The 25,709-nt window shown below is 40.7% G+C and overlaps 1 protein-coding gene across 4 annotated transcripts in view; it reads right to left on the bottom strand.

Moving 5' to 3' along the window:
- Positions 1 to 25,709, bottom strand: part of rhobtb4 (Rho related BTB domain containing 4) — a 129,924-nt gene that overhangs the window by 18,408 nt on the left and 85,807 nt on the right. For all 4 annotated transcript variants that reach the window (XM_061986638.1, XM_061986637.1, XM_072914358.1 and 1 more), the window contains 4 exons: positions 8,665 to 8,866; positions 8,413 to 8,516; positions 1,820 to 2,005; positions 866 to 1,685 (listed from right to left, as the gene is read on the bottom strand). In XM_061986638.1, coding sequence (XP_061842622.1) covers positions 866 to 1,685; positions 1,820 to 2,005; positions 8,413 to 8,516; positions 8,665 to 8,856 — 1,302 coding nt within the window. In that variant the 5' untranslated portion in view covers positions 8,857 to 8,866. The remainder of the gene's footprint in view (positions 1 to 865; positions 1,686 to 1,819; positions 2,006 to 8,412; positions 8,517 to 8,664; positions 8,867 to 25,709) is intronic.

The following is a 25,709-nucleotide window of genomic DNA, read 5'->3' as shown; positions in this document are numbered from 1 at the left end:
ACAAATTTAGGTATCGATCCGATACCAAGTAGATACAGGGTCATACATTGGTCATAATTTAAGTTCTTATGTGTCCAGGGACCTATTTCCTGAGTTTATGAATATAATATGAATTTTTTTTTAAAAGAAAAAAGATTTTGTGATGATAAAAAATATCGATGTAATCAGTAGTATTGACGAGATACGCTCTTGTACTTGGTTCTACACTGGATGTCAGGTGTAGATCCACCCATGGCATTTGTTTACATTGTGACGCCGGTGAGCTATTGTATCCTCCTACGGTGTGTAGTGAAGCATGTTTAGCTATTCCTCGTCCTGCAGTGATAATGGTACTTGTAAAAAACGTACTTAATTTGTCGCCATGAAGGCGAGGATTAGTGATTTAGAAGTAGCTAAAACACTGCTGATTGCCGATGGATGTTAGCTGCGAGCCATGTCTTAAAGCATGTCTTCCTGAGGGCGTTTCAGTGTTATAACTTCACTTTTATCTTTAGTTTTTTAACCGAAATGCGTCCATTCTCCCCTTTCTGTCGACACACCGTGTATGCTTGTAAGTACTCTGTGATTGTGCGCTGCCGAACATGCTCCTCTGCTCGTAAAACCAGCAATGTCATGACGTGACGATAACGCGCCGTCATGCTTGTAAAAAAAAAAAAATATGGCGGACCGGTACTTTTCAAACAGAGTATAGTACCGTTTTTGATTCATTAGTACCGCAATACTATACGAGTACCGGTATACTGTACAACCTTATACTGTACTGTACATTATGTTGTAGTCGAATTATAGTTGGTACTCAACTAAATTGTGCATAAAAAGGTATGATGCGCAATATACAATACAAACTAAATTTGAATCCCATTACCTTAAATGGCTCCTCCTGTATGAGTGCATCCATGACTACCACAGTCATTAGTCGCAGCCGTCCAGTCATGGGGTCATCAACATGCTCCAGGCAAACACTCAAGAACCCTCTTCCCCATCCTGAAAGTGCCCGGCCACTCCCAGGAGCTCCCAGAGAGCACTGGGCTCGTGAGGGGAGTGCATTATCACTCTGGGAAGTCCGCAACGAGCCGTGTTGGAGCAGCGGCGGGCAATTCAGGCCCCGCGCGCAGCCATCCACCCCGTCTTTGTCAATGTCCAGACTCTTGGTGCGGCCAGCTTGCTCCTTGGCTCCTCTCCTGCTCAGCTCGTCTTCCTCCCCACTGTCAGAGCTTTCCTTGCTTTTATCCTGCTCCCCTTCCGGCCCCATGCAGGCTGCACCTAAATCGAGGGTGAAGAGGTCGTAGAACTTGGAGCAGGAAGTGGCCAGGTACACTTTGTGGGCATAAACACGAGTGGTGCCGCCCTGAAGCAGGAAAACAACATCTGCGCACAGCGGGTGGCAGAAGAGAGAATCGGGGCCCTCGCCGTCACTGGGAGGGGGGTCTGGGATTCCAACAATGGGGCGTGGTGGGCGAGGAGGCAGGAAAGGTGCTTGGAGGAGTGGTCTCTGGACTTTTTTCAAGTGTGACTTCCAGAACTGTAAGTGGCGACGGGAGATGAGGGCGGCACGTATCGCGTTGTCAAAAACATCCTTAACGCCAAACTGGGCGACAATGCTGGTCTCATAGTAGGGTATCCCGAGCTCCTTTGCCACCTCGTGGCCTCTCTCGGGCGGAAGGATATCTGTTGGTTTTATGGGTCTGCGGGTGGAAAAGACGAAGTTATTAAGGTTTTAAGGATAGTGGATTAGTCTCCTAAAACCGCTAAAAAGTCCTAAAAAGTTAGGATGAGATCAGAATCAGTCCATTAAGGACGGATATAGAAGGCTGCTCACTTGGCAAGGGGTCGGCGTGCCCGATTAACCGCATCCAGGTCAGCGTAGCGGAGATCCAGCTGGCAGCCAACAAGGATGATGGGCGTCCGTGGACAGAAGTGCTTGATCTCCGGAAACCACATGGTGCGGACATGGCGCAGGGAATTGGGATTAGCCAGAGAGAAGCAAAGCACCACGACATCCGACCTGGAGAGGAGGAGGGAGTCGAAGCATTTTTTTTCTGCCTGAACTGAGCTGAGATCAGAGATAAGACCGGAAAAAGACAATAGATAGGAGCCGCTTTGTGTGTCGATGTGACCTTTGACGGAGGGAAGGGAACAACATTGTCAGCTTGTGTAAAAATCTGCGTAAACTCTCGCTGCAAGGCATTTTGGGTACATAACAGTGGCAGATAGAGATGTGTGGCACCAAAAGAATGCATGTAGCGTGTGTATCTAGGGCTTGTGCTCTTTCTGACCCATTTGGTTCTCCCCTTAAAAACCCAAGATACAGTACATCTAGAAAAGAAGGGTTGTAATATCTCCAAAAAAACATGCAGTGTTACTATAATATATGAGTGCCATGTTTGTACATGCTTCTAGTTAATGTTTAATATAGCTGTCACTCATTTTGATCATTTAGTAACACTGGTAAAAGGTAGACAGTATTGCATTCACTTTTGCACAGTAAAACTCCATGCCATACAAACCTACTGGGTATTCATCACAAATATACAGTACAGGCCAAACGTTTGGACACACCTTCCCATTCAATGCAATTTCCTTATTTCATGACTATTTACATTGTAAATTGTCACTGAAGGCATCAAAACTATGAATGAACACAATAACTGAAAACATGTTTTATATACTAGTTTCTTCAAAATAGCCACCCTTTGCTCTGATTACTGATTTGCACACTCTTGGCATTCTCTTGATGAGCTTCAAGCACACCTGTGAAGTGAAAACCATTTCAGGTGACTACCTCTTGAAGCTCATTGAGAAAATGCCAAGAGTGTGCAAAGCAGTAATCAGAGCAAAGGGTGGCTATTTTGAAGAAACAAGAATATAAAACATGTTTTTATTTATTTCATCTTTTTTTGTTAAGTACATAACTCCACATGTTCATTCATAGTTTTGATGCCTTCAGTGACAATCTACAACATAAATAGTCATGAAAATAAAGAAAACGCATTGAATAAGGAGGTGTGTCCAAACTTTTGGCCTGTACTGTATATTTATTTTATTTGTTTCCTTGATTGTGCAGACAAAACTTGAAACCAATAATATTCTAAACATGACTAAATATACAAAAACAAGTACAATAAACATCACATGTAAACATACTGTCTGATTTCAATCAATGCAAGTCATCAGAATCAGTTAATACACCAACTTATATTCTTGTTTTCATGAAAGAAAGGAATCTATGTGTTAAACATGCTTGTATTATCATTAAACACCGTTAACTTGTTAACAAAAATGTATTTCATAAATAAATGAATATAAATTATATATATGAATGAGGTAGATCCTCTCGACTTGGTCAATTGAAAAGTGGCTCGCCTGCAAAACAAGTGTGGGCACCCCTGAGTTACGGTAAGTACCGGTATCGATTCCTAGGTAACTTGAATTGGTACCGAATCGGTTCAAATAATACCGGTACCATCCCTACTCAAGATAATGTTTCCCAAAAACTTTCATTGACTGATTTCCTCAAAATGCATAAAATCATGTGTACAGTATTTAGATACACCAATGATATGGACTTTTAATCAGAACAAATTGTCCTTTATTCAAGTGTGCCTTGTGACCATTTGTATGGAAAAAACTAAATTTTTTGCTGTGCACACACTACTTCTTTACTTACCCAACGGTAATCTCACCTAAGCTCCTTTTCCCCTTTGACATAATATACACTAGCAAGCCATTACATCACACATGGACATGCAGCCAGTGTACTATTAGTGCCCTTGCATTATTGTACTACTGCTGCTCCTATGTCAGCAGTGTGAAACACATTTCAGGGGACGTGAGGTAAATGTTCGCAATATCAAATTAGCTGATATGATGACTTGAGAGCTCTGGTTCTGTGAGGTTTACGAGGTGTGACTGATTTGGTTTAAAGGTTAGTGACGTTTGAAGAATAATGCGAATAGGCTGTGCAGTTATACTGTAGAGCTAATCATTTACCTCCAGCTATTATGTGATATAAATGGGCCTGCCAGCGTTGCATGTGTTTAGTGGTGCATTCAGACGACAAAGGTCACCAGTTCCCTGATTATGTAAAAAGAGACATGCACACACAAGCTCATTAGATAAATCTTACAATGTATATCTTCAGAATAGTAAAAAAAATATCCCCCTGTATATTTAACTAATCTCACATAATACTTTGCCATTTTGTCACTTACAAGATTAATTATTGCTAAGAAATTGCTTAAATTGGCGGAAGAAAACGTTTTCTTTCTTAATTATATTTTTTGAAGATTGAAAAATCCAATAGTTGAGGCTCAGGTTAAGTGTGGTTTAGCCTATTTTCAGGATGAGATTGTGCTTTTTCCCCACCAAAACATTCCACTCCTAAAAAGGCACGTAACACTGCTTGATGTCATGTTTTGAGTTGTGGTATCAACAAAAAAGCCGTGAGATGGTGGAGGACAGTGGAGGGGTAGCGATGCCAGCTAAACCACGAGTTAACGAAGAGAGAGAGGTGAGACACAAGGAACAAGTGAGTGGACAAAAACGCTAGGTGCAGCTGCAGAAAACAGCTGAGCTGGCGCCACGTCTTTATCAGCTGACGGCTGGCTGACAAAGCATGCCGAACATTAGGGAAGGCGTGGAAACATACACACAAAGTGCAGACACAAACAGAGGGGCAGACAACTGAGTAAACACACACTCAATAAGTATGGAATGACACAACTGAGGCGAGGTAATTGGTGCCACAAATGGATGCACAAACACAGTCTGTTGCTTGGCAACACTTGCCAAAAGGTGCACCATACACAAGGTGCATCCACCTATCCATCCATCCATCCATTAACTTTGTAAAAAATAAAAAAAAACCTTCACATTGTTGTGTGTACATGCATAACTCTGTTATGGCCTCATATTAGTTTTCAAATAAGCAAGTTGGAGAGTAGATGTGACAAGGTAGACTTTTGTCAAACAGCAAAGAAAGAATGTTACATATTTTTGGGGTAATGCTAACCATCAAACTAACCAACAGATGACAATAACATTTGCCCTTGCCTGAGGAATAATACTGTTACAATAATATTGCAAATACAAAGAAGATATTTCAATGACATTTATAGATAGCAGGCTCAAATTTTTGTATCATTTCCTACTGATAAACATGTTGGTTACCAACATAGGACAACAGGAAATGTATGAAAATCAAGATTTCGCGCTGTCATTTGACATTCTGTTTGCTGGTTTTGCTTAATTACTTTTGCATTTCATGCCAATAAAGCAGCTTTGATCCTGGCACAGCGACTAAGAGGATAAAGCCATGATCCAATCATGTCTGGTGGAGGAAGGACGTAACAGCCTGAGGGTAGGGTTCAGCTAAAAGTGCTGGTGGTTTGGTCACACAGAAAAAAGCTTGTCGATTCTGAAGGCATGTTCGTGTGGGATTGACTGTTGAGTTATGTCATAATGCGCTCAAGCCCGCCAGGTTTTCCCAATCTAAAGCTTTAAGGCTTGACCATATCCGCAGAAAAATTTGTACTGCATGCATATAAAAATTGTAGCTTAGTTTGTAATTACCTAAGTCAAAGGCAAAGTGAGAAGTATTGCTTTCACTCTTAGTTGTCTGGGTCATGTGTTTAGTTGTTAATCAGTCAGTTTGCAGCATTACACAATAACTATACCATTGATTTCAATTCAGTTTTATGGATAGGTAGTACATGTGTGAAGCAAGAGTTCCTTAAAGCTTGGTGCACAATGCAATGCAAATACTGAGGGACATTTATTTTCTATGGTCGCCAGTTGCTTTCAATGGGAAAGCCAACCTCTTGCTCCAGACATCGGCTAGTAATGGGTACCATTTCAAATTTGAATCGATACGGTACTCAATAGTACCAATTTTTGGTACTTTTGTGTGTTCTAATGTGTTAATAAATGTGAATTGTTTAAAAGAAAAATGTAATTTTTTTTTTAGTTCAACATTCAACACTAAGCTTTGCTGTTTAGTTGTTATCTTAGTTTCTTACACTTTTGTGTCTCTTTTGCAAGTACTATACTGCACTGTACTATATAGTCTATAGACTAGTCTAGTCTATAGTATTTGCATGCAGTTACAATTCCAAGACGTTAGATGTCAGTTGTGTATATACTACTAGGGTATATGGCCATAGCCAGGAAGTAGTCTTTGCCATTCAGTTGAATGTGCCAATCTTTACTTCAGTTGAGTTCTGCAATCTGTTTAAACTATAAGTATTGTATTTATTACACACCAGCCGTTTGATTGTATCTTAGTTGTAGTTTTAACTAACACATTTTGAAGTGTTGCCATTGAAATGTACAATTGCTAAGGTTAACTGCTAGCATGTCGGTGGCAAATTCAATGTAAATTAGCATCGAGCTTGTGCGTTTTGTACTTTTGAGCGTCTTCTTCTTGCTTTGTTGACATGGAAAATTGTAACATTACCTAGAGGCAATCTGGCTGAGTCCGCCATGAGTGCTTGACTGTTTGTTTTCCAACCAAGTGTTTGAGCTGGTGCCGAATCTTTCAACCGGACTTGACGTCACGGTCAGGGAAGGTATCGAAATACGGCACAGTTGGTGTTTACGTGAATGGATACCTGGTAGTACCGATAAAACGCGGTCAGCACTTATAAAAGTAATGAATTTGGTACCCATCCCTGTACCAGCACACAACAACAAATGCAGCTAATTGCAAGTAATTCGTAAGGGATATTTTTTTACTATTACATTTTGACGAAAATCTGTGTAAACGGGAGGATACACATGTTCTGTGTTCAGTCCCTTATAGGCTAAATAAACAACACCTCAGACCTTTTAAAGATATTTTCCATTTGTGGTACTTTTTCTTTAGATATAAATAGTGTTTACTTTTTTTTATAACCCCCCTTGAGTCTTGGCAAAGCGCCATTTTAATATAATTTCACTGCTATACATGTAACTATGAGTTTCAATTTTAAAAAGTACTGTACTTGGCCAGGAATCATTTGTGTTCACATTCCTACGAGTCTTTCCACCTTGTCGGAGCTCTGCACTCAACTGAGGCCTTGTCTACATTAAGCCGGATAACTCTTTAAAAGAATAACTATTTAGCCTAAACCCTGTGTCAGCCAAACTAACCCATCGTTTAAGGTTCCCCTCCTTGGATATTGTTTTACACTGGTAAATGTGCCGTCTATTTCTTGAATCTCCGGCTCTTAGCTCTGTATGGACTCATTGATCGTTTATAAACGTAGTTCAGAGAGGAAGTGACGTCAGAAAGAACGCGCCACAGCCAGCTTCACAACCAACGGTTTCCACCGGGAGGTAACCACTAAAAAGATGGAGGTGAATCATCCAGACATGCCCGTGTTTCTCCTTCTTCTACATGTACAGGCGCTTGTAGAAATCACACATGAATACCTTAAGAGAAGGAAACGCTCGATTGCAGCTATTTCGGATACAACACATCTCAGACGGCAACATAACAATGTTGAGCGACTGTTTTGGATAAGGCCTGGATGAACGGCAGCCTGGTGGGACATGTTTGTCAACGAGTGTGTTGTGCCAGAGGAATGGCAAGAGAACATTCGAATGTCCAGGTCAGCTGTGATTCTACTTAGCGAAAAACTTCATCCATTTGTCGAAGGAGAGTCAACGAGAATGCGGGCTTCCGTGGATGTGATAAAAAAAAAAGTAGTGTGTGCTTTGTATTACCTGGCCGACAAGGCAAGACTACGGAAAACGGCGAATGCATTTGGACTAGCAAAGCAGACTGTATCAGTTATTGTCCGCGATATATGTCAAGCAATTACTCAACGTTTAGTTTTGTACTCCATAACTACTGTGAAGCCATGAAGTGGTTGAGGCTGTCAAGTACGTCTGCCAATTTCAGCCTCCAAGCACAGGCAGGATTGCAAGAATGGTGAAGGCAAAAGAGTGAGGAGTGTCCTGACCAGATATCTAGACCCCTAGATTCATTGTTGTAAAATGTTCTTTATCACATTGTTTACTTTCACATGTCCTTTAAAGATATCATTCATGCATGATGGCTCAGGTGTGATTCACTACAATAGCGCTAGTCTAACAGCTGCTGATGGTGAGGCCAGCAAGGTTTACGGTTCAAAGAAATGCGGCAATAGCCTACATTAAAAAACTTCACATACCAGACTGCTGGGTAAGGATACACTTCCAAGTCAGAGGTAACTATGACGTAATATTTGCGCAACTGCCATTTTCCGCGCATGCGTACTAGGTCGAGTTGCGCAGGTGGATGGAGGGGCAGGGGGTCTTCAACGATGGTATTGTGTGTGTGGACAGGGATAAGGTTAGGTGAGTTAGTGTAGAGGCAGCCTGAGTGGCTTTCCTGTTTTTAGACCAATAATTAGGTTCCGGCGGTGTGTGTGTGAGTGTGTAATGTCTCACCTGCCATAGGCAAATCGTCTGTCCTTGTGATGATCCCCGAATGTGTCCCAGAGCCTGAGGGACACACTGACCTCATCCACAACATCACGAGATCTTTCTAACACCTAAAGCACACATTCATATATATTCACAAACAGGCCAATAATACTATTGCATTGATTTTAGTGGAACTTTCCTCCTATTTGACAAATTCACTAGTTACTCCAATTATACTTTTATTGTCTTGTGTGTAGTGGGTAAGTGTGTGCCCACCTCCTGGCATACACGATACTGGTCGATGGCCCAAACGGTTGGCACGTGGGTGGCGAGCAGCTGATACTGTGTGAGGGTGGCATTGCAAGCTCGGGCACATATAAGCCTGGTCTTGCCCACTGCGTTGTCCCCTACCACCACACATTTAATGGTTTCCACATTGGGCCGCTCATAGTCTGTGTCTATATCCATGGAGAGAGCCCTGTAAAAGAAGGAGAAGAGGTCAATTTATGGAAATGTTGAGTTCTATTGATACGGCTTCATAAAAGGAGTGAGTCATCATTGGGACAGTCAAGGCTCCTGGCATGAACGCACAGTAGCTTGAAGTTTATGAGCCAGCTGGGGAGGCTTTGTCCAAGCCCTGAGCGTCACTGACCAGTGTTTTGGAGGACTGTGCCAACTCCTCTACAGAACACATGGAGGGACTGCAGAGCGCAGCTATTTCTGTAACAGTACCCAGAGAAGGACAGCGGGACAAAGAGAGGGAGTGACGTCCTCAGCGCTCACCTTGCACCAAGTCTTTCTTAAACCTCATCACCCTATGTATGCATGATAGCATCTTTCAGATTAGAGGTTGAAAAGAATTTTAGGTCATTCAGTAGGCAACACTCACTAGTCAATTCTCTGGGTACACCTGCAAAATCTACGGGATCGAATACAAGACATAGTATATATTCTGTAAGACAACATGGAAGTACAAAGAGATCTACAGTTCTACTGAGGTTCTCTTTTTCAAACTGAACTTGTGTTATTTCTTTCTTAAGACAGCTTGCCTATTATTTTATTTGCCTAAATAAAGAAACAATTTGAATGCCAATTCTGTACACACACAGTCCTTGTGGAATCTTCTCTGTTGCATAAGCATCCCCCGCGCACAGTTTCACCGATCCAATAATCCCTGAAACTTTTTCACAGAACCACTCGTCAGACTCATAAATAGAGCCTATGAAACATTCATAAAAGGCCTCTGCTTGGTATTCCATTGACGTGGTCGCTTTCAGTCCGGCACCAACTGATACAATCAGCTAAAAATGGCATCTATTCACAAGACACATGAGCCACGCTATGAGCCCTGACCTGCACTCACACATCCCTAACCTGTTCATCTGACAACTCTTTGTGTGCAGAAACACCCCACACACCTCCTATGATAATCTTCTTCATTTACACACAAAATAAACCCCAATGATGTCACCCAGGGGGCCCACCTCTGTCTGCCTGAGATAAAAAAAAATAAAAAAAAAACATAAAAAACTGCCTGAATTGCATGTTCTGAAAGCACCAGTGTCTTAATGACATTACAAATTACATATTTACCTTCACTGCCACACATTTCATGCATATCAGATATGGTATCATTATCTGCATTGTATTAAGATGAGCCAACCTAGGTGCCAGTCATCTGTGTCCTCTAACAGACAACAAATTTGCATTGGATTCTACCTTAATAGTACTCAAAGAAGTGTGTATTATGCACTACCTTAAACATCAATGAGAGGCATGGATGGCCTGAAATACTGCATGTCGTGTACTGTATGCATACCAATGACATTGCGCCAAAAGTATGCCGTAAGTAATGTGGTGATTTGTTATTTTTGTATCATTCAAAGTGGTACAAGCACCGTAGTGCAGTTTGTAAAGACTTGACTTTAGACCAATGAGTCATGTACTTGTCGCTCAGTACGTATGGAAAAATAAGGTCACTGCATACTGGTTTCTGGGGGGAGGATACTGTAATTTTTTGGACTATAAATCAGTTTGAACCTTGCGCTTTATACAATGCTTCAGCTAATTTTATGGATTTTCTTGGGTTCACATGCCGCCAATAAATGTATCTAGGTCACATCAGACCACTGAAACTGCCTAACGGGTCACGTAGACACATACAATTGTTCATATTCAATCATTCAGTCAGCCTTTTAGCGCGTTATGGACTGACCCTCATCAAGACACGGCAAAATACACGCGACATAGCCCCAACATCGAAAGCGATCTACCTGGCCATCGAAAAAGGAAACGGCCGCCGCACGGAACGGAAATCCACCACTACCAACGGGTCCGAAAAGACCGTAGCACCATGTGCCAAATACAGAAATATTATAGTCCGGAAATTACATCAGTTTATTTTCTGAACACTGTCAAAGAACTTTTGAGGAATAGCAAAGTCATTTGATTTTCCAATTTTCGACCGCTTTTCCTGTTCAGGATCACAGGGAAGATGGAGCCTATCCGAGCTGACTTTGGTCAAGGGTCAGGATACACACTGGACTGGTTGACTTCCAATAATAAAGGCAGACAACAATTCACCATTATGTGTATTCAGACCACACAGAACAGAGCTCCCTGCCTCTGATGTCTTTACTTATTGTTGTTCATTCTCAGTATTTCCCACGAAAAAGATCAGATGTGTGAGGGGGAATTCCAGCGAGCCGCAGCAGTGAGGGGATTATTTGAGTCTTAGGAGGGAAGGAAGAGTCCGGACTGTCTGTCAGTATTAGAATCAATCAGTCATGACGCAAGGATAAAAAGGGCAAAACAAACAATGACCTTACATGGTCTGGTAAGAATCCTCCTGCAGATGTTTTTGTTCTTGGAGAAAGGAAGTAAGAATGGTAAGAGACAGGAAGTGCGTAGTGTTTGTGCATATTAGTTGCCTGCTGTTCATACATTGACTGAGAATGAAGCAGCTGCTGGTGGTGAACTGTGGACACACACTTGAGAGGATCCAAAGCGACCAGTCCATCTGTGGTCCTACATTGATTCTGGTCATAGGTCAGTCAACAACCATAATGTAGTTATCTCCGAACACATCAGCGACATGTAATGCGGCTGTCTTTTGGTTTGTATTTGAATTGTAATGAGCTTAAACCGGGCCTCCACAATTATTTATAGGTGCTCAGCCGAGAGATGCGAAAGAGGGTTGGACAGCGTAAAGGGAGCAGCAGTAGCAGCTCAGAGGAGCAGAAAGAGAAGCTGCAAAGCTCAGGTTTCATTTTTAACCGATGACCTATTGTGAACTGCACACAATTGTCTCGACTTGATTTGCTAGTCAGTCTCAACCGCTCAGCATGGCAGTAGAGAGGACTGCTGGAATGCATTCAGTAAAAAGACAAAAATAAATTCTAGTTTTGTAGTGAATGCAAGGGGAAGATGTTAAATTGAAGTAATCACAAATCTGAATGTGTATTTTGTTTTTCAATTTTCAGTGTGAATATATGCACTAGTGATGGGTCAGATGACACAGAGGAATTGGTTATAATTACAGTAAATACATAATATATACAGTACAGGCCAAAAGTTTGGACACACCTCATTCAATGCGTTTCTTTATTTTCATGACTATTTACATTGTAGATTGTCACTGAAAGCATCAAAACTATAACACCTGGGAAGTGAAAACCCTTTCAGGTGACTACCTCTTGAAGCTCATCGAGATACAAACCTACTTGGTATTTGTTAGAAATATACAGTACAGGCCAAAAGTTTGGACAAACCTTTTCATTCAATGTGTTTTCTTTATTTACATTGTAGATTGTCACTGCACCACCCGCGACCCCAGAAAAGGACAAGCGGTAGAAAATGGATGGATGGATGGGAATCAAAACTATGAATGAACACATGTGGAGTTACAGTATGTACTTATTAACATGAGCTTCAAGCACACCAGCGAAGTGAAAACCATTTCAGGTGACTACCTCTTGAAGCTCATTGAGAGAATGCCAAGTGTGTGCAAAGCAGTAATCAGAGAAAGGGGTGGCTATTTTGAAGAAACTAGAAGATAAAACATGTTTTCAGTTTTTTCATCTTTTTTAAGTACATAACTCCACATGTGTTCATTCATAGTTTTGATGCCTTCAGCGACAATCTACAATGTAAATAGTCATGAAAATAAAGAAAACACACTGAATGAGGTGTGTCCTGTACTGTACATTAAAAAACACAAGGCTTGATACTGTGTCCTTCAGTGTGTGTGTGTCACTTTAACAAAAATCAATTTGACCAATTTGACCTGTGTCGTTTGACTGTGAACCAAACTGCGTTAATCAGGAAGCGCTTCTTTCGGTACAGGAGTCCGAGTGAACTAAAAAACGGTTTAATAAAGCCTCAATCCACCCATCCATTTTCCACAGCTTGTCTCTCTCAATGTCGCGGGTGGAAGGCAGCGCACTGGAGATAAACTGTCACCCAGAAAAGATATTAAAGCCAGCAAAGCCAAACATCGGTTTGTGAAGTATTTACATTATCAAAAGTTAAATTGTTAGCTAACTTTTCTGAGAAACAGCATATTCCAGAATGACATGTGGACACTGCTTCTCAGAAAGTAAGAGTTGAAAGACACAAAGTAAATATAATTATTTTTACACTGGATGTTTACATTGCCACTTTAAAGACATCAAATTTGCTTGAAACAGTGGATGTTTCTGCACAATTCTTTGCACTTAAAAATACATGTTTGTGGTATGAGTAGAACATTTTAGCATTAGGTATGTGTTCAATTATAGTAAGTGTGTTTATCCTAGACATTCGTGCTACTTACATTTTTTTGGTGACATATATCTCAATAATATTGTACCGTGGCCTTAATGCCGTGATAATATCATACCGTGAGATGTTGATACTGTTACATCTCTAGCATATATTGTTTAGTTTCAATGTTGTGTTAGTCATACTGCTCATGGAGCGGTAAACGGTTTGGATTAAGTTTGCCGTTAATTTGTTTTGGTTTTTTAAAACATTTGTTTTTTGAAATTTTTTAACACACTTTGCATAAATACAATACAATACAAATCAAATGTCCACCCCCCCACCCCAAAATAAATAAAGAAATAGTAAAATAAATACAGGCAAATATTGATATTAAGCCACAGACAGCTGCCGTGTTGGGGCCATTCCAAATGGCCCCAACATGGTGCAGCAATACGCAAAAACAAACAAATGGCTCATCAATCGTCCACAATTCAACCATGTCGTAATCGGGGCCAAACTGGAGATCAGTCTCCTTTACATATTTTAAGAAAGCACTCCATACTTCTTCAAATTTTACACAACAACCATTCAAATTAATTCCGTAGATTACGCCGTTATGAAACAGCAACATAGTATCAGTGCAGCGTCAATACAACCTTATATTTGAATGCATAATAAAATATTTATGCAAATATGCACTCATTTATTTGTATAATTCTGTGTAAATGTGCTTTCATGTAGTATTTATTTTATAATGTCAAGGCCACAATTGAGCATTATTATTCGAATTTTGTGATTTAATATTTGCAGTAAATGTGAATGCATGATTTATTCAAGATTCTGTTTGTTGCATTACAAGGTGTTGACTTGTAAAGCTTACGTCCGACAGCTGTGCATCATTTGCTCTTGTGTTTATGCTCCCGAGTTAAGTCGCTTCATTCATCTCTGCTGCTGAGCTTTGTCTGGCTTCTTCCCAGCTGTGCCCACTCAACCACACCTTCTCTCCCACAGAACGACTCTCTCTCTTTCTTTCTTTTCTGGTAATATTATTCTTTCATTGTAATGCTCTGGTACCGGCGCTTATTCTGTCAGTCATCCATCATCCATCATCCATCCATCCGTGACCTCACACGTGATATCAGTTAAGAAGCAGTACTAAGCAGACAGCCCTCCGTCCCACACCCAATTTTTGCTCCCCCTTCCTCTGTCTCTGTTATGTAACACCTTTTGGGATACACTCAAAGCCAACAAACCCCCTTTTTTTCTTTGGGTCCATTTTCTTTGGCCTGGAGTTGATCCTGATCACATGACTCTGCTTCCTCTGCCCGGCAAGACATGACCCCAATAGCCACTCTTTCATTATGCTAATACTCTCAGACAGCGTTGAAAATATCACTGCTGGCTTCTATTTGGAGACACTGTTGGAAGAAATGGGTTAAGCCCTGTGTAATCAAATCTGCAAGCTTTTTTTTTTCATATTTGGTGACAAGTGTTTTACTACCCTTTGTTTATGTTATCGAGGTGTTTGAGACAATGATTGCCAAAGGCGCAGCTGGCACAGACGGGTTACATAATCGGGTCTGTAGCCTCTGCTTGGCTCCCCCCATGGCTGACGGTAGACTTCAAAGACAGCACAGAAACGCATGCACGCATGCCGACACATACTGCCCTCACCCACTGCTGATGGCACGGATGTTCATACCTCCTATGCACGCACTTCGCCTGGCCATATTTTCCACCTACCCATTCTTCACCCCGACTTGTTTCATCAAATTATGCATACATTATTTCAATCACTCCTATTTTACATGCGGTTTTCTTGTTTCTTAGACAAGTCATTTAGATAAAAAGGTAAACATGGGCAAATATTTTGACTGGCCACATTAAGAGAAAAAATATGTCTGTGGGGCCAATGTGTATGTGTGTATAGGGCTGGGCGATATGGCTTTTTTTTAATATCTCGATATTTTTAGGCCATGTCACGATACACGATATATAACTCGATATTTTGCCTTAGCCTAGAATGAAAACTTGATGCATATAATCACAGCAGTATGATGGTTCTATGTATCTACATTAAAACATTCTTGTTCATACTGCATTAATATATGCTCATTTTAAACTTTCATGCAGAGAGGGAAATCACAACTAAGTCAATTGACCAAAACTGTATTTATTAAACAGTATTAAGCAGTGGCACAAACATTCAAGTCAAAACAGAAAGTGCAAGATTGTCAGACACATTTTAAAACAAGCTATGAGTGCACTTTTGTGCATGATGTCACTAAGATGACATACCAAAACAACACTAAATTAAAGGGCACTTTTTGTACAGAACGCCACTACAATAGTTTAAAACAAATCAAGTGCACTTTTGTGCATGATGTCACACAAGATATTTCAATAACTGTCAAATAAAAATGAGCTGCATAATAGGAAATCAAATAGTGTATGTCCTTCGCTATGTGGTAGGTTCCTGCGGACGTTATCTCCTTCTGTTGTTGACTATTTTTTTCATACGGTGTTGATGTGGAAATGGTGGCTTGGGCATTTTGTTGGTGTGGCACCGAACGGAGATGTTGACATGCGGAGTAAGCACTCTTCATTCTCTAGCAGGTGACTTTTCAAATGATGCTCCATATTAGCAGTAATGCTACTTTTTGTAGCAACGCTTTTGCCCCACACTTGACAAATTACGGTTGTCTGTTCGACATATTCCCACTTAAAGCCAAACCACCGCCAGACGATGGACCCCCTACTGTTTTTCTTCGGAATTAATTATTCCTTCATTTGTTACCAGATTCGCACCTTCTTTCTCTCGTATTACCACTCGCACCACAGCTAACGTTACCCATGCCGCTACCTCTCTGCTCCGCGAGGGCGTATACGTATGTGATGTATGTAAGAAAGTGCGCTTGTTTTATGTCCCTGTGAGAAGGAGAGACAACAAAGAGTGAGAAGAGCCAGTAGTGTAATGCCCGCAGCTAAACGCAACTGCGTGAGAACGTATACTCGAATATCACGATATAGTAATTTTCTATATCGCACAGAGACAAACCCGCGATATATCGATGATATCGATATATCGCCCAGCCCTATGTGTGTATACATTATATATACACATTTAGCAGTAAAAATCTGCTGTACAGTATGTGTATTTGGGTCCCTTCTTTTCAGGAACACTAATACCAAAAGTTACAAGGTCCGACAGAATTCTAAAAAAAGCTATGACAGACCACCTCAAAAAAACGGAATGGAATTTTACAGGTTTTTTTACTGAATGGGACACCCAAAATGTACATTAAAATAAAGAAAGTGGGATTTACATTAACTATGAACAATAAAACACTGAATATTAACAACATATGAACATCGCTCCTCAGACCAGCTCCTCCATAGACATCTTTTACAATCTAGCAAAACACAACAAAAATGTAACAACCAAACAAGGATAATAAACACCTACAATATGATATATATTATCCCTTTTATGCCGAAATTTGTTGTAAAAAGTTGCTTCCGCAACCGTTTCTGACACACACGTTTCGGGCTGGCTGCTCTGAAAACAAACCCCGTCCACTCTGCTTTGTTCCTCGTCTGAGCTGCTGTAACATAGATTACCGTAATAACTCGTATAACACTCAAAAGCGCAGATTTCAACCATTGAAATACTTTCTATAGTTCAAGACTTACGGTAATTTAAAAACAACACTGCACATCATAATGGGGGCTACAGTTTTGATGTTAAAGGTCTAAAAAAAATTATATAGAACGTCCGGCGGGCCGGATTGAAAATCTTAATGGGCCGCAGGCCGTATTTTGCCCAGATCTGTGGTAGGTTATAGGAGCTAGCATCTACAAAACAGCTAAGCACACAAGCTAGACATACATAGAAAGTGTCCTTAGTGCAGTCTAAATCCCCACATTTGTCAATATGTAATAAAAATAATCATTATTGCATATTACCTACACATACAAAGTCTCAAATGCAGAAGCATATTAGAAAGTATACAGAAACAAACATATCCACCTCAGGAATTATTGTGACCACTAGGTCTCAACAAAAAACTAATTGCCACTCCACTTCGACCTAATGACAACATAGGTAGGTTCATGTTTTTCGTACTTACCATTGTTCGCCGAGTAATTTCCCTTTATCAAACCTTTTCCAACACTCAAAATAGGTCTGGGCGATATGGCTGAAAACTATATCACGATTTACGTTTTTTTGTATTGATCGATATCGATAATAATTGATACTATTTATGACTTAATTAAGCCTGCTAATAAATACAGTAAAACAATTTCCAACTTACAGAGGGTGCTATTTATCAGTGGAGAGGGTGTCTGGGAGCCAAGTAGGATGAGCTAAGATTAGATATATTTAATTACTAGGTAATAAAATAGAGTAGATTTGAAGGTAGTTGCAGATTTGATACACTAGATGGCAGTAGTGTGTAAGCTATTGAACACTACACAGTAGTTTGGGAAGCAACTAATTAAACCCACACATTGGAAGTGTCAGGATGTTGCCGCACTGTCTGCTTTAAAACTAACAAATCTAAAGACAAATTTCTGTTATTGAGTTAATTTATCAAATATCACAACTTCTCTTCTCACTCCATGCAGACAATCCACAGCAAGACAGAAAGACAGTGCAACCACACTAGTGTTATGAGAGTAGCGTATGTGTGTGTGCTCCTTTAAAAATGCCAGTGTGTTGGGTGAGTGAAGTGAATGGAAGAGTTAGGAGAGGTAGCGGTAGCATGCGGCAGTAGTGGCAAATGTGTCGGGTTGTGTCCTGCAGAAATAAGAATGAAGCGACCAAATTGTCACGAATCGGCGGCCTTGTCATTCCGACCTGAAAGCGGAGCTTAGCAGACCCATTGTCGGGTAAAGTGAAAGGGGTTACCCCCCGACGAAAACATCGGCCCTTGAGGGAACTTTTCCCCTGAACACCTCGACTACGGTCTCGGGCCAGGAGTCGAATAGCATTAGGAAAGGTGTTGTTGATACTGTTACGTGATTGGCTGTTAGCATGTCCCTCCCATTGCTCAGTGAATACTGTCAACTGATTGGCTGTAAGCGTATCCCTCCCATTGCTCCGTGACACTTCATGTTTCCCAAAGCGCTTAGTGACTTCATGAAACGAACATTGCTTCATAATTTCTGTTTTCTTACGACCAAAAAATATAAATATACATCAAATATTTTATCGATCGCATTTTATATTGATATAGAGTGTGTCTATCACGATATATATTGATATGGTATTATCGGCACATCACTAACTCAAAATAATAAAAATATGTATGATTCTTGATGATATTGTATTAAATTAATATCGGTATCGGCCAATACTCGAGGCTCCAATATCGAAAGTGTAAAGTTTTTAAAGGGGGTAGGCTTGAATTGTTTAAAATAGAGATGCAGTTAATTATATCATTTTTGTGTCATTTTCCACAAAAAATCCATTAAATTATGTCTGCATCATTTTTTTTTATAGATCGAGACTGTCCAACTCCTCACTGTCTTTCTGTCTCCTCCAGCAAGGTGGATTCTGTTCTTGTCAGCGGACATCCGGTTGTTCTCTTCATTTTTTACTCAATCACTTTTAAATCAATTTTGTCATCAATATCAGGAATATTTTGTTCCAGTATTTTGCTTTTAAACTGACTCCATGGTAGCGGTCAGCGTTACAGATGCCATGCGTGACTTACACCGCAGAACATGGTGGTATCAGTCTTCATACATGTGCTGAAATTCTATTAAATAAAATACGTTTGACCTAAAATGGCACCACTTTTTTTCCTGAATAAAAAGGAGCTCCGTGTCCAGTGTTCATGGGTTATGTTATGTTACTATTTGAAATATGTTATAATAGTGCACATGGTTAAGATTACAGCCTTTCAAACTTACTTACAGTTGAAGTACTTTTAAGCAACACCTAACTATGCCTATGCACTGGAAAATTGTCCTTTGCTCCAATGGTGCGTTTGGTGACTATAGTCACTGTAGGTCATATTCAGTATAATGAACATACCGTATTTTCCGCACTATAAGCCGCCACTTTTTTCCAACGCTTTGAAAACAGTCTGGCTAATGTAGGGATTTTTCTTCGCTAACGGCCATAATGTTTTGTGTTTTACAAATAGTTTTCGCATTACATCGACAGAGACATTGAAAAGGTGTGTTATTGTTTGTGTTATGGCGCCATCTTCTAGACAGGTCCGCTCAATGCAAATAATGCAGGTTGAAAATGCACTTCCTGTTTCATGTCTTGAACCGGAAGTAAGAACTTATGTGTTGTTTGATCAGCCGTTTTACTGCCGTGTGGCAGGCATTGTTTGGAAAAATTAAAGTATGTAAATAAACATTTTGAAAATCCTTCGCACTGGTAAATACTGTACAGGCCAAACATTTGGACACACCTTCTCATTCAATGCATTTTCTTTATTTTCATGACTATTTACATTGTAGATTGTCACTGAAGGCATCAAAACTATGAATTAACACATATGGAGTTATGTACTTAACAAAAAGAGGTGAAATAACTGAAAACATATTTATATTCTAGTTCCTTCAAAATAGCCACACTTTGCTCTGATTACTGCTTTGCACACTCTTGGCATTCTCTTGATGAGCTTCAAGAGGGAGTCAAATGGCTTGCCAACAGTCTTGAATGAGTTCCCAGAGGTGTTTAGAATGCCAAGAGTGTGCAAAGCAGTAATGAGAGCAAAGGGTGGCTATTTTGAATAAACTAGAATATAAAACATGTTTTCAGTTATTTCACCTTTTTTTGTTAAGTACATAACTCCACATGTAATCCATTATTATTATTATTCAGTGACAATCTACAATGTAAATAGTCATGAAAATAAAGAAAACGCATTGAATGAGAAGGTGTGTCCAAACGTTTGGCCTGTACTGTATATGCGGCTTAAAGTTTGGTGCGGCTAATATATGTGAACATGTGTTTTCTTTTAAAATTTGGTGGGTGCCGCTTAAATACCGGTGTGCTCTATAACCTGGACAATACTAAGTTAATTGCATAAAACAAGTTTGAATTGTAATGTAATTGTAATGTCTTGAACTAGAAATAACCCCAGGGAGCATTTTTGTCCATGCCAAACCACTATTTATGCATCCCTCCATTGACAAGGTGTGTTCAATCCAAAGATGACGCGCACATAAAGCACACGCTCCATTACCTGAGTTTACCTTCCTCCTCAACCTGATACAGGGACACTGAGAATATTCAACACCGGTCATGTAATGCAGGCTGCAGGGTCTGTCAGGACTATGCAGGACTATGTTATCTAAAGCTGTTGACACACTAGAGAACAGAAATCACTGGGCATTGTGCCTGTGCAACACGATAGGTCGCTGTGTTCCAGATACATCTGACTATTTAGGGTTCACTAGTACAAGCAGGAGTCTTGTTCACGAGTGGGGGAAGAGTGGGTCGTGAGATCGACAGGCGGATCGGTGCGGCGTCTTCAGTAATGCGGACGCTGTATCGATTCGTTGTGGTGAAGAAGGAGCTGAGCCGGAAGGCAAAGCTCTCGATTTACCGGTCGATCTACGTTCCCATCCTCACCTATGGTCATGAGCTTTGGGTCATGACCGAAAGGACAAGATCACGGGTACAAGCGGCCGAAATGAGTTTCCTCCGCCGAGTGGCGGGGCTCTCCCTTAGAGATAGGGTGAGAAGCTCTGTCATCCGGGGGGAGCTCAAAGTAAAGCCGCTGCTCCTCCACATCGAGAGGAGCCAGATGAGGTGGTTCGGGCATCTGGTCAGGATGCCACCCGAACGCCTCCCTAGGAAGGTGTTTCGGGTACGTCCGACCGGTAGGAGGCCACGGGGAAGACCCAGGACACGCTGGGAAGACTATCTCTCCCGGCTGACCTGGGAACGCCTCGGGATCCCCCGGGAGGAGCAGGACGAAGTGGCTGGGGAGAGGGAAGTCTGGGCTTCCCTGCTTAAGCTGCTGCCCCCGCGACCCGATCTCGGATAAGCGGAAGAAGATGGATGGATGGATGGATAGTACAAGCAGTAGTGGTAGGCACAAATATAGTTCTAATTCACGACAAAGACTTCATTTTAGGTGTCAAATAATATGTAGTGTCAGCAAAGACAAACATCTGCACCCAATATAAGTGTAGTACCACACTGAAAGCAGATATCATCAGTTTGTAATATTTTGTCAACTTGTTAAGAGAAAAACATTACAAACAACTCTCCGAATGATGCACTGTAAAGAGAAAAAGCAAATATATAACTCGCATTAACCTAGGTATAAAGCAGTAGTTCATGTATTTGCAGCATCCCGCAACTTTAAATATGCAGACGTAGTTTCTGCACGGCTGCTACAACAGAGTGCACATGAGAGTTAACGGTGGGATTTACGGCTCTTTGAAAGAAGCCGTTCGTTGTAAAAGAGTCTTTAAAAGATGAGCTTGATTTTTTTAACTTTTTTTTAACGAAGGAAACAAGCACTGTTACCAGTTATAACATCAGATGTGGATTAGAAAAAAATAGACCATTATTTCTCTTTTGGCCTGTACTGTATATCAAATCCCGTTGTTAAAGAAATCGTTACACACCTAGTAAAATACATTGGAAAGTTAGCGCAATTTAGGCATCTGTGCAAAATGTTGCAAACAGCCCCTTTGAGGGGGTCATATTATAATTTACATAACGTGTAATGGTGGTTCTTTGGTCAAAATGTTGCATTGACTATGTTTTACAGACTGTTTTCAAGCTGCTTTCTGAACGCCGGACTACAATGGCGGACGCTTGCAAGGCACTCTGGGTACATTTATACCGTATATGAATAATCCAGTGACATTTTTCCCAACCGGTGACATCACAGGTTGTGGAAATTCCAAACGGCTCATTTGGCGAAAGTAGAAAGGAAGGCAAGATTATTTCATAAACATCTCCGCACTGCCTCCACGGTTTGACTTCAAATTTTCAGGACTTATGCAGATCTCAAATATACAACAGCAGGTACCAATAGGTAAGAAAAGTTAGTTTTGCGTAATAGGTCGCTTTAAGAGAGCTGTTAAAAAGACTTGATTCGTTCGCAGACGCCACATCTAGTGAGTTCCAAGATGTGTGGTGACGACGAGGGGAGAGTTTAAAAAAAAAATGTTTTTTTAAATGCACAAGTCACAAGTGCAAGTTCAATGTTGCTGATATGCATTTATTAGATTAAAAAACAAGGAAGGTTATGTCAACTTTAGTTAGACTAATTCCCTTAAAACAATGGTTCTTAACCTTTTTAACCTTGGGGCCCAGCTTTTCCACAAGAGAAGGGCCTGGGGCCCACTCAAACATTAACACTGAATCACTAATATTACTCTTCATCTTAATATTTTTCAATCATGTTATCCAATCTACTTACAGTTTAACAGGATAAACCTTGTCAAATGATATGAAAGCATGTGTTAATCACAAAGATTTTTATCAAGGCTTAGGTCAGGCTGATTACAAAAATAACTACTGATCGAATATACTGCAAAATGGGGGACATATATTTACATGCAATTAAGCAGCTGTAAAATAAATATATTAATAATAAAATTACAGCTTCACCACATTAGTCATAATTTTTGCGCTTAAGAAACTTTTCTATGACTTCCACTCCAGACTTCTTCTGTTTGTTTGAGATTGTCATTACTGCCACAAATGGTGGAAAAGTGTATTACGACTGAGGACAGATATTTTTTTGGAGGCCCTAAGAAACACTGCAGTAAAATACGCAGTGAGGCTGTTTTTTCCGATTACTCGATTATCGTGGATTACAAAAATAACTACTGATCAAATATACTGCAAAATGGGGGACATATATTTACATGCAATTACGCAGCTTGACAATAAATACATTACCGTATTTTCCGCACCATTAGCCGCACCTAAAAACCACAAATTTACTCAAAAGCTGACAGTGCGGCTTTTAACCCGGTGCGCTTTATATATGGATAAATATTAAGATTCATTTTCATAAAGTTTCGATCTCGCAACTTAGGTAAACAGCCGCCATCTTTTTTCCCGGTAGAACAGGAAGCGCTTCTTCTTCTACGCAAACAACCGCCAAGGTAAGCACCCGCCCCCATAGAACAGGAAGCGCTTCTTCTTCTACTGTAAGCAACCACCCGCCCCCGGAAGAAGAAGAAAAAACGCGCGGATATCACCGTACGTTTCATTTCCTGTTTACATCTGTAAAGACCACAAAATGGCTCCTACTAAGCGACAAGGATCCGGTTCATGAAAAGACGCAATCTCTCCATCCGCACACGGATTACTACCGTATTTCACAGCAACTGATATTCCTGTGAACCGCACTGTGGAACGGGAGCACGTACGGTGAATATTCGCACCACAGGGAATGAGAAGTCATCCTTCACTGTGGTTCTAGCTTGCCATGCTAACTTCCACCCATGGTGATATTCAAAAGGAAGACCTTGCCAAAAGAGACCTTTCCAGCCGGCGTCATCATAAAAGCTAACTCGAAGGGATGGATGAAGAAAAGATGAGCGAGTGGTTAAGGTAAGTTTAAGTTTACGCGAAGAGTCCGGGTGGCTTTTTTCACGCAGCTCTGTCCATGTTGATATACGTATGTTTGTGATTGCACATTTGCGTACATTTTGGGAGTGAACAGAGTTGTTAGAACGCTGGTTTTTAATATATTATTAAAGTTTGACTGACCTATCTGACTGTTTTTTTGACATTCCTTTAGCGCAGTTAGATGCGGCTTACAACACGGGGCGGCTTATTGGTGGACAAAGTTTTGAAATATGCCGTTCATTGAAGGCGCGGCTTTTAACTCAGGGCGCCTTATGATGCGGAAAATACGGTAATAATAATATTTAAGTGCAAATGAAAATACAGCTTCACCAAGTTAGTCATAATTTTTGCGCTTAAGAAACCTTTCTATGACTTCAGCTCCAGACTTCTTCTGTTTGTTTTAGATTGTCATCACTGCCACAAGTGGTGGAAAAGTGTATTACGACTGAGAACAGATATTTTTGGGTGCCTCTATAAGAGGACCTAAGAAATACCGCTCTAAAATACACATTGAAGCTGTTTTATCCGATTACTCACAAACCTGGGGGTAAAGTTCGACTCAGATTTTAAATTTGAAAAACAAATCAGCAGCGTCGTTCAAAAAAGCTTTTATCAATTACGCCAGATAGCGAAAGTGAAACCGCTTCTATCAGGACATGATCTCGAGAAATTAATCCACGCCTTTATCTCGACTCGTCTTGACTACTCCAATGCCCTGTATGTAGGCATTAGCCAGGCCTCCCTCGCCCGCCTGCAGCTCGTGCAGAACTCTGCTGCTCGTCTGCTAACACAGTCCCGCAGACGTGAGCACATCACCCCTATATTAGCGTCCCTTCACTGGCTCCCTGTGCGTTATCGAATCAATTTTAAACTCCTTTTATTTGTTTTTAAATGTCTAAACAACCTCGCGCCAACCTATCTCTCCGACCTCCTTCAGCCTTACTGCCCCACCCGATCCCTAAGATCAGCCGATCAGCTGCTACTGACGGTCCCTGACACAAGGCTGAAGCTTAGAGGTGACAGAGCTTTCGCCGTTGCTGCTCCCAAGCTCTGGAACGACCTACCTCTGAGTGTTAGACAAGCTTCCTCTCTTCCTGTTTTTAAATCTCTCTTAAAAACATACTTTTATTCCATGGCTTTTAACACTGAGTGATATCCATCCTACAATGGCGCCCCATAATACACCTGCTGTGAACCTGTTTTTATGTTTTTATTTATTCTATTTTATTTATTTATTTTTTATCGTGTTCTGTTTGTGTTGTGTTTGCTCGGTACTCGTATTGTCTTTTAACCTGCCCATTGTACAGCACTTTGGCTACCCCTGTGGTAAATTTTAAATGTGCTTTATAAATAAAGTTGATTTGATTTGATTTGATTTGATACTCGATTATCGTGAATTACAAAAATAACTACTGATCACATATACTGCAAAATGAGGGACATATTTACATGCAATTACGTAGCTCTAAAATAAATACATTAATAATAGAATTAAAGTGCAAATGAAAAAAAAGCTTCCCCCCTTTATTTATCATTTTTGCGCTTAAGAAACTTCTATGACTTCAGCTCCAGACTTCTGTTTGTTTGAGATTGTCCCTGCGATGAGGTGGCGACTTGTCCAGGGTGTACCCCGCCTTCCGCCCGATTGTAGCTGAGATAGGCTCCAGCACCCCCCGCGACCCCAAAGGGAAAAAGCGGTAGAAAATGGATGGATGGATGTCATGACTGCCACAAGTGGTGGAAAAGTGCACGACTGAGAACAGATATTTTTTGGAGGCCTTAAGAAATTCCGCTCTAAAATACGCATTAGGGCTGTTTTATCCGATTACTCGATTATTGCGGATTACAAAAATAACTACTGATCAAATGTGCTGCAAAATGGGGGCATACATTTATTTACATGCAATTACGCAGCTCTAAAACAAAAACATTAATAATAAAATTAAAGTGCAAATGAAAATAAAGCTTCACCACCTTAGTCATAATGTTTGCGCTTAAGAAACTT

Source organism: Nerophis lumbriciformis, linkage group LG12, assembly GCF_033978685.3.
Source record: "Nerophis lumbriciformis linkage group LG12, RoL_Nlum_v2.1, whole genome shotgun sequence".
Classification (NCBI taxonomy): Eukaryota; Metazoa; Chordata; class Actinopteri; order Syngnathiformes; family Syngnathidae; genus Nerophis; species Nerophis lumbriciformis.
The sequence above is the reverse complement of the archived record's forward strand: the minus strand, read 5'-3'. Positions and strand labels throughout refer to the sequence as shown.